Source organism: Ornithorhynchus anatinus, chromosome 3 (assembly GCF_004115215.2).
Source record: "Ornithorhynchus anatinus isolate Pmale09 chromosome 3, mOrnAna1.pri.v4, whole genome shotgun sequence".
In the NCBI taxonomy this organism is placed as follows: domain Eukaryota; kingdom Metazoa; phylum Chordata; class Mammalia; order Monotremata; family Ornithorhynchidae; genus Ornithorhynchus; species Ornithorhynchus anatinus.
Window position 1 is genome coordinate 98,133,892 of NC_041730.1, and position 12,397 is coordinate 98,146,288.

Genomic DNA, 12,397 nt, shown 5'->3' on the forward strand with positions numbered 1-12,397 from the left:
ACACGTAATGCTTTGATACTCGTAGCCTGCTTGTGGAAGGAAATACAAGTACATATTTAAAATTCTCTAGTCAATCTTTAACCAAAAGCTGGTTTTAAGACTGATTTTAGCCTTTTTCAACCTTTATTTCTTAATGGCATCAAAATCGCCAGATGGGATTTACAGCCATTTTAAAATGTACTTAAAGGAACATATTTGTACAGAATTATCAGGGGCTAATTAGGAAATGGAATCCCAGTGGCTTTTTCTGGATGATGTTTACTTATCATGTCATCACATATGTATGCTATGTTATGGAAAGTTTACAAGGAGTTCATAATTAAATGTTTAACTTTAGAAGCAACACACTTCTGCTCCAACTAGACCTGCAGGAGGCCAATACAAACTCGATCTGTTTTAACGAATGACAGCACCCGAATCTTAGGTTACTGTAATTCTGAACGTCGATGTGTAAAATCGGTGTGCTTCCCGGCCAACTGATTTTTCACTATTACCGTATTACTGTTAGCAAGGTCACAGGCTGACTGGAGCCAGACTCTCTTCTAAGAGTGATTTGGAATATCCTGGAAGGGAACTGGCTTTTGCCCAGGAGGGTGAAGAGCTCCTCCTCTTCCCAGGGGTGGGGAAGTAGGGAAATAGTGTCATAAGAATTACTGTGGCATTTCTTAAGCCAATCACCGTACTAAGTGTTAGGGAAGATGCAAGATAATCAGACTGGACACAGTCTCAGTCGTGCTTGGGACTCACTGTCTAAGGGGGTGGGAGAATAGAATAGAACCCCATTTAATAGATGAGGAAACTGGGCCTCAGAGAAGGTACGTGACTTGCCCACTCTCACACTTGAGGCAAGTGGCAGAGGCAGGATTGGAACCCAGGTCTTCTGGCTCCTAGGCGTGTGAACTCTCCACTAGGCCACACTGCTTCTTTTCTATTGTCTGGGAGCTGTGTGGCAAGCCCGTTTCCTGTCCCAGAGATCCAGCCCTAATCACCGACACGTAGGAGTGTATATTCGTTCATTCATTCAGTGATATTTATTGGGCGTTTACTGTATGCAGAGCACTGCTCTAAGCGCTTGGGAGAGTACAGTAGAACCGTAAACGGACATATTCACTTCCCACAACAAGCTTACAATCTAGAGGGGAAGACTGGCATTAATATAAATTGCAGAGTAAGGAAATAAATGACAGATATGTAAATAAGTGCTGTAGGGCTGGGAGGGGGATGAAGAAACGGAGAAAGTCAGGGTGATGCAGAAGGGAGTGTGCGAAGAGAAAAGGAGGGCTTTGTCTGGGAAGGCCTCTTGGAGGAGCAGTGCCTTCAACGAGGCTCTGTCATCTCTTTATCCAATCTGTATCTGAGCCCTAAAGGAAGTTTAGCGGGTGTTAATTCTGTCAGTGACCATAATTTGTGGGTGATTTTAGTAAAAACCTGATTTCGTAGTTTTCCCCAAGCTGAGATCTGTGCTGGCATATGCTGTGCTGTTGCCGGTGGGCGCTGGCGTAGCCCATATCTTGGTAATCCAACTCTAGTTTGACTGACAGTCTTAAACCTTCAGGAGCTGTAAATATCATATTGCGACTCTCTCCTCTAGAATTCTCCGTCGTGAGCTTTCCGTCTGTATTGTTAGTTAAAACCCCATTTCGATCTTACCTAATTTGGGCATTTGGTTCAGTTATGGCCTCTAGGGCCTACGTAGCACTCTCCGCTGGGTCCTGGTGGGAGTTCGTAATCCCACGTTTGCCTTTGGCGATGAGGAATTTTGGGTGGCCAGGAATTTTAGCTCTAGCTGGATGGTGTCCAGTAAAAAGGAACCCCAGATCTGATCCAAAGAAGGGAAAAAATTCCTTGGACTCTAGCAATTTCAAATACGTGATGCTAGGGATAGTATTTGGTGACTTGATTTTTGTCAGTGATGTTAGAATTTTGTCGCATGGATTTTCAGACGTCAAAAACTGCCTACCTTTTACCAAAGGGACGCACGAATACTTATGAAAACAAGCTTGAAAGCAGGCAAGGTTTTCATGCTGAGTGGTACAATTTATATTTAGTCCTGTCAGCTGGGTTGTTGTTTTTTTTCCAGAAGGTAGAATTTTCTTCCAAAGAGCAGTACAAAAATGAGACTATATTGTCACAGAAAATGTGTTTCATTGTCAACAGATTCATGGACCCGCATTCATCTGAGAATTTAAAAAATCCACATAATTCTACTTAGTGGTCCCAATGGATTTTTGATTTAATAGACCTGCTAATTCATAGGAAGCCAAATAAGTCCCTTAATGAATACACTTCGATGAGGATGGCTTGGAAGCAGGTTTATAAGAAAAGGAAATAAATGGTGACTAATAAAGAACGTAAACGTCAGTGTCTAATGTTTGACAGTGAACACCAGGTTTCCAGAAGATCTTTCAAGCAATGGGTAGGAAAATATTTAACTGCAAAGATTCTATCAACAGATTCAGTGATTACATAAAATCGGTCCTCTCCATTCTCAAAGCTTTTGTGTGTGTACACTCAGCTCCGCTTAAATGCGAGGATTGGGATTCAGCGGTCATGGGTTCAAATCCCGACTCTGCTACTTGTCAGGTGGGTGACTGTGGGCAAGTCACTTAACTTCTCTGTGCCTCAGTTACCTCATCTGTAAAATGGGGATGAAGACTGTGAGCCTCATGAGGGGCAACCTGATTACCCTGTATCTACCCCAGCACTTAGAACCGTGCTCTGCACATAGTAAGCACTTAAATACCAACATTATCATCATTATTATTATGAATGGTAAGCGCTCAGTAAGTATGACTGATTGATTACCTGTTATCTCCTTGTTCCCCCTCCTAATTCCACTACATATAAATCATTCACGTCTACCTGCCTCCTCCATTAAACAGAAGGATCCCTGAAGGCTGGAACTGGGTTCTTTTCTTTCTTATCTTCTCTCCAAAGTGCTTAACACAGTGCTCTGTACACTCTAGGTACTCAGTAAATAGCATTAATTGCATGGTTAGGTGGAAGGATCGTGCGCCTGGGAGTCAGAAAAGCTGGGTTCTAATCGTCATTCATTCATTCATTCATTCAATCATATTTATCGAGCACTTACTGTGGGCAGAGCACTGTACTAAGCGCTTGGAAAGTACAATGCAGCAATGCCGTGCACTTCAGAAGCCAAGACGACTGCACAGGCAGCCACGGACCCGTGGGGAAGAAGCGAACATTCTCATTATGAGCAGCCCGGAAGAATTTATAGAGATATAGCCTCTGGTTCAGGTCCATTAAATGATCCGGACAAATACTGGACTCCTTACAAATGGAGGTTTAGAGCGAGTGATCATTTAGTAGACGTCTGTGATCCAAGATGAGAAGTTCATTAAAAGGAGGATCCATTTACCAAGTCCTTTGATAAATTCCACCCAAGCCCAGGCCTGACTCAAAATGAACTTTAACAGGCCGGGAGGAAAAGAACCTTCATTTTGAGCCCTTTTCATTGGTGTTGCATTCCCGCCTCCCAAAGTGACAACAATAATGATAATCACGATAATAGTGCTTGTTAAGTGCTTACCATCTGCCGAAAACTCTTCTAAAATCCGGAGTGGATACAAGTTCCACCGCCTGGCCGCTGTGGGCCCTTGGGCAAGTCGCACCTTCTCCGCACCTCGGTTTCCTCCTCTACAAATGGGGATTCAACACCTGTTCGCCCTCACCACTAGACTGTTGAGCCCCAGGAGGAATCAGGGATTGCGTGTATTGTGTCTATCCCAGGGCTTGGTACGGTGCTTGGCGCGTAGTAAGCATTTAAAAAACACCCCGATTAATGGTTGATGAGTCGTATTGGCAGGATAGAAAAGAGCTGGTTCATTAAATGCTAGCTTCCGGTTGAGTTGTAGCCACCGTAGGATATAGTAATCCCTTTTAGCTTTAATACACTCTTCCAGTTCTTTTTCAAAAAGGGAGCACAGAATCGTCGAGCTCTTCTCTCCTTTACACTGAAGTTGCTCCCTGGTAGTTAGTCACTGGTGCTATGACACATTGTTCTTGAAAACCCACTGAATTATGAGTTCTTTGAGGGCAGGGATTCTATCTACTGATTCTGCTGTATTCCCTTCCAAGAGCTCAGTAAGAGCATAGATTAGGTGCTCCAAGTGTACTGTAAACTGATCCCTGCATGAACAGAATAAATCAGTGATAAACAACGGGATGGGTGTGAAAACAATGGAAATCGTTCACAGAAGTGTAGCGGCGGGGGTCAAACTCCTTGGGGGCAGGGAACATGTCTACCAACTCTGTTATGATGTTCTCCCGTGTGCTCAGTTCAGTGCTCCGCACACAGTAAGTGCTCAATAAACACAACGGATTGATTGAATTTAGAGCTTATTTAAGCAGTCCACATTGTGTTTCTATTACGGAAACACTGTCAATTCACTATCAGTGTATAGGTCACTAATATGTTCTTTCTCTTTCTAGTAACCATAAGGTAAGGATAAATTGTTGATGCTTAAAATAGCGGTTGGAAGAGAATATTCTCTTCCTCTGGTTACTCGGGAGTTAACGGTCTTGATCTCTTTCCCTTTTGAGATGTTTAAAGTTATTTTGGTCCTAAACCCATCACTAGCTGGTATTCCACAACTGTTGCTGTTTTTTGGCCCCTCTCCCCATACCACATATTCACCTATTCATTCATTCATTCATTCATTCATTCATTCAATAGTATTTATTGAGCACTGTACTAAGCTCTTGGAATGGACAATTCGGCAACAGATAGAGACAATCCCTGCCCCATGACGGGCTCACAGTCTAATCGAGGGAGAATGGTATTTGTTAAGCACTTAATAATAATAATGTTGGTATTTGTTAAGCGCTTACTATGTGCCGAGCACTGTTCTAAGCGCTGGGGTAGACACAGGGGAATCAGGATGTCCCACGTGGGGCTCACAGTCTTCATCCCCATTTTACAGATGAGGGAACTGAGGCCCAGAGAAGTGAAGTGACTTGCCCACAGTCACACAGCTGACAAGTGGCAGAGCTGGGATTCGAACTCATGAGCCCTGACTCCAAAGCCCGTGCTCTTTCCACTGAGCCACGCTGCTTCTCCGATGTGCTGCGCACAGTTCTAAGCTTAGATACAGGTCTAAGATACAGGGTAATCAGATCGTTCCACGTGGGGGTCACATTTTTTTAATCCCCATTTTTACAGATGAGATAACTGAGGCACAGAGAAGTGAAATGACGTGCCCTAGGTCACACAGCAGACAAGTGGCGGAGCTGGGATTAGAGCCCACGACCTCTGACTGCCCACGACCTCTGACTCCAAAGCCCGTGCTCTTTCCACTAAGCCACGCTGCTTCTCATCCCCGCCTCTGGTCTAGAATGCCCTCTCTCTAGATCTCACAGTTACTCTCCTCACCTTCAAAGCGTTATTGAAGGCCCATCTCCTCCAAGAAGCCTTCCCTGACTAAGTCCTCCTTTCCTCTTCTCCCACTCCTTCCTGAATCATCCTGACTTGCTCCTTTATTCATCCCCCCTCCCAGCCCCACAGCACTTAAGTCCATATCTGTCATTCATTGATATTAATGTCTGTCTCCCCACCTTGTTGTGGACAGGGAATGTGTCATATTGCTATATCGGACTCTCCCAAGTGCTGAAGCATCATGACTCAGTGGAAAGAGCAAGGGTTTGGAAGTCAGAGGTCACGAGCTCTGATCCCGGCTCCAACACTTGTCAGCCGTTTGACTTTGGGCAAGTCACTTAACTTCTCTGTGCCTCAGTTCCCTCATCTGTAAAATGGGGATTAAGACTGTGAGCCCCACGTGGGACAACCTGATCACCTTGTATCCCCTCCCAGCACTTAGAACAACGCTTGGCACATAGTAAGCGCTTAAGAAATACCATCATTATTATTATTATTACTCTCTTCACACAGGAAGCACTCAATAAGTACGAATGACTGACCGACTATCCCCTCTCCAGCTCCGATCGGACAGGCCCCACAGCTGTTGCAGATTTCACTGCCATTACTTCCATGGCCAGTGGTCCCCCACCTTTCAGGGCCATATGTTTTTGAGGCTGGGGTTAGAAGGGGGGTGAGCAGTAGAGGAGGGTGGTGTGGAGGAAGAGGGGATGAGGAGAGTGGAGATGGGGTTTGTTTGTTTTATGGTATTTGTTAAGCGCTTACTATGTGTCAAGCACTTTTCCAAGTCCTCGGGTGGAAACGTGTTCATCAGGTTAGACACAATCCCTGTCCCACATGGGGCTCACGGTCTAAGTAGGTGGGGCCTGGGGCGGTGGCCGGGAGTGGTGATAGAGTCCATTGTGTTGGAGCTGTTGGAAAAAGAAAATTACCAAGATAGATTAGGATATAAGCAGTATGGGAGGAACTGGGCACTCAGGGGGTGAATGAAGTGTGCGGGAAGAGTGGCCAAGAAACCTATGCCGGAGGGCTAGGGCGAGGATGGAAGAAACAAGGCTGCTTCCGCGGCAAATTCACCGAAACAGAGATTTAATCGGATATCACTTCGGATTTCCACCCCACTGACATAGAATCTTTACATCTAGTTCTCTGTAAGATGGAACTGTATATATTTTCATTACCCTATTTATTTTGTTAATGAAATGTACATCGCCTCGATTCTATTTAGTTGCCATTGTTTTTACGAGATGTTCTTCCCCTCGACTCTATTTATCGCCATCGTTCTCGTCCGTCCGTCTCCCCCGATTAGACCGTAAGCCCGTCAGACGGCAGGGACTGTCTCTATCTGTTGCCGACCTGTTCATTCCAAGCGCTTAGTACAGTGCTCTGCACATAGTAAGCGCTCAATAAATACTATTGAATGAATGAATGAATGACTATGAACTACAGGATTTCTGAGGCAGAAACATAACATGATCTCTTGCCTGATGACATTTCTGCAGAGTCACATCCCGTTGGAGCCATTTTTACGGACGTATCGAATAGCCTCATATTCCTCTTTTCTTCTGTCACGTTCTCTCCCTATTGCGAACTAAAAGTCGTGTTTAGACGGCAGTGACTAATTTAGGTGCTTAGGGAAATATATTGAGTGTTTTCTGGTCACTAGCGGGCCCCTTAGTGAAATGCTAGTTCAGTGAACTAGATGACAGTGGATGTATCGTACGGTTTGATGCAGTGCTATAGATAGTTCCTTTCATGTCCTAGAAGAGTCAGCCCACCTCCTTAAGAACCTACTCATTAAGAGAGAGTTGGGTCAGGGAAGAGTAGAAGGCAGTGAATCCATGAAGCAATCCCTTTCATGAAACAAATATATGGTTAAGTGTTCTCTGGGTTACCTTTTTCTCTGTGTGATCCGTGAGCCAGATTTGGAGACCAGAATTTACTGGATTTCTCAACTGAACAGATCAATCCATGTGAATTCAGAGAGAGGCAGGCTCTGGAAAGCATATACGCATATGAGAAATGAACTAGAGAATCATCGTCGTCTTTGCTTTCGGAAGTACTCATATGCACAATTTGGAGTTTTTATGTTTTCTCCTCAATTCCTAACATTTGACTCCAATTAGTTTGTCTTTTTGCATTTTATATTAAGTTTATAATATTTCCTATACTCAGATGATTTCATTTCATTACAGACTTTGTGGAGTCCCCCCTTCCTGTATTAAATTACATAACTCTATTTTCCTGATAATTGAAGTCTGCTTTGTATGTTATATGCATCCATAATACCATACAATATATCCGGTTTTGGTTTTGTTTAATTTTGTGTTCTGTAAAATCTCCAAAGGCATAATTTTGTCTTTTGGCTGAGTTAGTCGAATATTTCTTCATAACTGTCTGGCCTTAGAGACCAACTATTTGATATATCACTATTCACATGAAAAATTTCAACATTTGGATCCCAAATGTACAAATTGTTAATGATTAGCTGTTTGCAGTTTCTTCACATGCTAATGCAGTATATTAAATGAGTATGTTAGTCGGTAATTGTTTTAGCTGCTTTGAGCATAAATTTAATTTCAGAACAAAATGCATTTTAAGTTCAAGAAGCTGACCTGGCATGAAAGAAGTGTTTAAGCAAATTAAATCGCAATGTCCCTTTTAGTTCTCCTTGCCAAAAGATGATTCAACTTAAAAATATTATTTTATTATTTCAGTTCAAAAATAAAATGCATTTGACTACTAATTATTGTGTCTGTTCATCTACCTCTTGAATTTGGGTACTAGTTTTTCTCCATAAATACAAGGTGAGCCATTTTATTTTGGGATTTTTTTGAAAAATGTTCATTAACATTCCAGAATTAAGTGTTCCGAAGCAGAATTAAAGTAGACCGTAAGGTTGCTGTGGGCAGGGAACATGTCTCTCAATTCTGCTGTATTATACTGTAAGCCCGTCAATGGGCAGGGATTGTCTCTATCTGTTGCCAAATTGTACGTTCCAAGTGCTTAGGACAGTGCTCTGCACATAGTAAGCGCTCAATAAACACTATTGAATGAATGAATGAATATACTCTCCCAAGTACTTAGTACTGTGCTCTGCACCTAATGAATGCTCAGAAAAAAGCACTGACTGATTAACTGATCGATTCACTTGTGTTACCAGAGTTTTGAAGAAAAATCAACATTAGATTTCATCTAGGTAAAATTCAGGCAGCGAGTCTGGCTTAAAAAAGCTGTTTTCCCGGAGAAGATTAACATATCAAAAATAACACTAATAGCACTGATAATTAGAGCACATTAATTCTTTTCATTGGGGTTTTGAAATTCATTATATCATTCATAACTACTTTAAGCAATCACATCTATAGCTCAGTACTTTAAAGGTCATTTTATAATTTGGGGCACTAATTCGTATTGTTTACCGGTGACACTTATGTTTCTTGCCAAGAAAAAGGGGCAAGTAACAATAGTCTGTCTTGTAAATGGCATTGGATTTGATTTGATTTGCTAATATTTAGCAAATGATAGAATGGGATGAGTTACAGAGTGATAATAATAGTAATAATTCTGTTAAGCACTTATCGCGTGTCAAGGATTATGCTAAACTCGCAAGATAATCTAATCAGACACCGTCTCGGTGCCATCTGGGGCTAACAGTCCACATAGGAAGGAATATTGTTAAGGAAACTCAGGCATGAAGAAGTGAAGCGATTTGCCCCAAGTCTTACATCAGGCACGTGGCAAAGTCAGGATTAGAATCCAAGTCCTCTGACTCCCAGGCCTGTGCTCTTTCTACTAGCTCAGACCGCCTCTCTAAATATAGCTTGTTTACACATTTTCGGTCAGAGATACCATTTCACGTCCCTACAGATAAAATCACTATCCATATTTCAGTCTGCTCATGAATTTAACTTTTTCATTTTGCATATAAGATACGGTCGTTTACCTTCATTTTTAGACATACTGAAATATTAGCTGCCGTAATTTTACATTTCCAAAAATGTCTTCTTCGTTAACCTGCCGAAGAAAAGAAGGAGAATGTGAAAGAACGTATTTCTTCTTCCTGCAAGTCTGAGGAGGGATCAGACGGGTGGCTGATCTCCGCGGATCTGATTGCTCCAACTGGAAAGTCTTTCCTGACCTAGAGTGCTTCTGTAAATCTAAAGAGACAGAGCAGTAAAGTTTCTGATAATAATAATAATGTTTGTATTTGTTAAGCGCTTACTATGTGCAGAGCACAGTTCTAAGCGCTGGGGTAGATACAGGGTCATCAGTTTGCCTCACAGGAGGCTCACAGTCTTCATCCCCATTTTAATAATAATAATAATGTTGGTATTTGTTAAGCGCTTACTATGTGCCAAGCACCGTTCTAAGCGCTGGGGTAGATACAAGGTCATCAGGTTGTCCCACGTGGGGCTCACAATCTTCATCCCCATTTAACAGATGAGGGAACTGAGGCCCAGAGAAGTGAAGTGACTTGCCCGAAGTCACACAGCTGAGAAGTGGCAGAGCCGGCATTCGAACCCATGATCTCTGACTCCCAAGCCCGGGCTCTTTCCACTGGGCCATGCAGGTTTGAGGACTTTCAAAAGACCCACCTCCTCCTTTCAGCTGAGAGCCTGCCCCGCGCAGGTTCTCTGAGAGCTCGTCGAGGGCAAGGAACTGTCTACCAACTCTCTTACGTTGAATTCTCCCAAGTGCTCAGTAAGTGCTCTGCACACGGCAAATCCTTGACAGATACACCTGATGAATTAATTGAGTTATGGCAGGATATGTCACCAGCTAAGCTGACCCACGTCTGCATATGTGCCCTACAGCATTAGCAGTGGTAATGGGAGGAACAGGGGAAAGCTCAATGGGGAGGGTTTCTCTTCTCGAAGCAGGCTTATGTGTGCCTCAAGTGAAAAAATAAGGGAACAAGCGCTGAGCCTTTGGGGTTTCCAGAGAAGCAAACGTGGCCTAGTGGATACAACACGGGCTTGGGAGTGAGAAGGACCTGCGCTCTAATCCCGGCTCTGCCGCTTGCCTGCTGTGTGATCTGGGGCAAGTTACTTCACCTCTCTGGGCCCTAGTTGCCTCATCTGTAAAACGGGGATTAAGACTGTAAACCCCATGTGGGACAGGGACTCTGAGGTCCAACCTACCTTGCTTGTATCTACTCCGGTGCTTAGACCTGTCCCTGGAACAGAGTAAGCGCTTAACAAATACCACAGTTATCATTATTATGCTGGCAATAACATGGTTATATAAATATTACCTAAGCATGTTTTTCAAGACTATCAATATTATTGCTGTGCCTACCATATTCCACCGTTACGTATGAATGTTTAAGCCACCCTTCATCTCCCTGAGTTAGGAATAGGAAATAAGTATTACACCATCTTCATTTTGTAAGTAGAATGAATGAGAGCAGAGGTTAAATGTTCTGCCCAAATTTATATCGCCGAACAGTGGCAGACGAGGAAGAGAAGCCAAGGCACTCTGATTCTCAATCCAGCCCGCTTTCCTCCAATACTACTTCGTCTAAAATGAGTGGGGTGAATTTATATCCTTGTTGAAACCATCTATAATGGAGAATGAGATAGAAGACTGTTTCATCTGTGTAATTAAAGGCTATCTTGGAAACAAGAATATCTGCAAACTTTAAATTAATGAAAAGATAGCATAATAACCTCTAAAGTGTGCTTTTCAGAGGAAAACGCGATTTTTTTTGATGAATGAAATATGAAAGAATTCTAATTAACTGATTGTTTGCACCTATTGCCTTTCAAATCGATGTAGAAGCTGTGGGTGATTACTTTATTCTTTTCTTTCTTTTTTAGGAACAAACCAGCATGAAAAAAATCTGTGTTTTTAGTCTGCAAAATACTTGATATCAAAACAGTAGATATTTAAAATATGATACTGAAGTAATCTAACTTTTGGTTTTAATTTAGAAAGATGCAGAAACTCGTGAACGAGAGCCTCCATCTTGGAATTTTCTGTCAGACTCCCAGATAAGTGATTTACTAGGAGAAAATATAGATGGACTTCAAAAGTAAGTACTTTAGTATTGTGGATATAGAGGTTTAACCAGAAAACCAGAATGGCTATAAATCTGACGAAATTTCTAAGAATCCCTTCCCAATCATCTAGGGGGTGGTAAACTCTGAGAGGTAGCTTCGACGATCACTCGAGCACATTTATTGAGAGCCTCCCGTGCTTGGGAGAGTACAGTAGGTACACCTCCCCTGGCCTACATAGGGTCACAAATAGATGTGGCAGGATATGGAGAGCTTCATTTTCACAAACTATGTAGACCTCCTTCTGCTTATGTGGTCTACGGCAGCAAAGGTAAAGGAAGGAATGGGGAAAAGATGAATCGAGAGGGTTTCTCTTCCTCAAGCAGGCATTTGTGGGCCTCGAGTGAAAAATGAGAAAGGGGTAATAATTCCCAAGTGCTGAGCCTTTGAGAGTTGGTAGATGCATTCCCTGCCTATAAGGAGCAGTTTGTATATCAAATGTTAATTTTCAGGAATTTTCCTCTAGGCCATAAGCTAGAGAAGCAGCGTGGCTCTGTGGAAAGAGCCCGGGCTTTGGAGTCAGAGTCGTGAGTTCGAAGCCCGGCTCTGCCACTTGTCAGCTGTGTGACTGTGGGCAAGTCACTTCACTTCTCTGTGCCTCAGTTACCTCATCTGTAAAATGGGGATCAAGATAAAATGGGGATCAAGACTGCGAGCCCCACGTGGGACATCCTGATTCCCCTGTGTCTACCCCAGCGCTTAGAACAGTGCTCGGCACATAGTAAGCGCTTAACGAATACCAACATTATTATAAGCTCACTGTGGGTATGAAACGAGTCTGTTACACCGTACTTTCCCAAGCGCTTAGTACAGTTCTCTGCACACTGTGTGCGCTCAAGAAATATGATTGAGCGGTTGAGGGATCAATAGGTGGTATTTATCGGGGACCTACTGACTTCAGTAAGTACCATTTATTGATCCATGAGGAAAATTGAGCAGC

General features: G+C 42.9%; 1 protein-coding gene across 3 annotated transcripts in view; it reads left to right on the plus strand.

Annotated features, from left to right (window-relative positions):
- Positions 1-12,397, plus strand: part of CABCOCO1 (ciliary associated calcium binding coiled-coil 1) — a 186,012-nt gene that overhangs the window by 22,773 nt on the left and 150,842 nt on the right. For all 3 annotated transcript variants that reach the window (XM_039911543.1, XM_007660634.4, XM_039911544.1), the window contains exon 2: positions 11,332-11,432. In XM_039911543.1, coding sequence (XP_039767477.1) covers positions 11,332-11,432 — 101 coding nt within the window. The remainder of the gene's footprint in view (positions 1-11,331; positions 11,433-12,397) is intronic.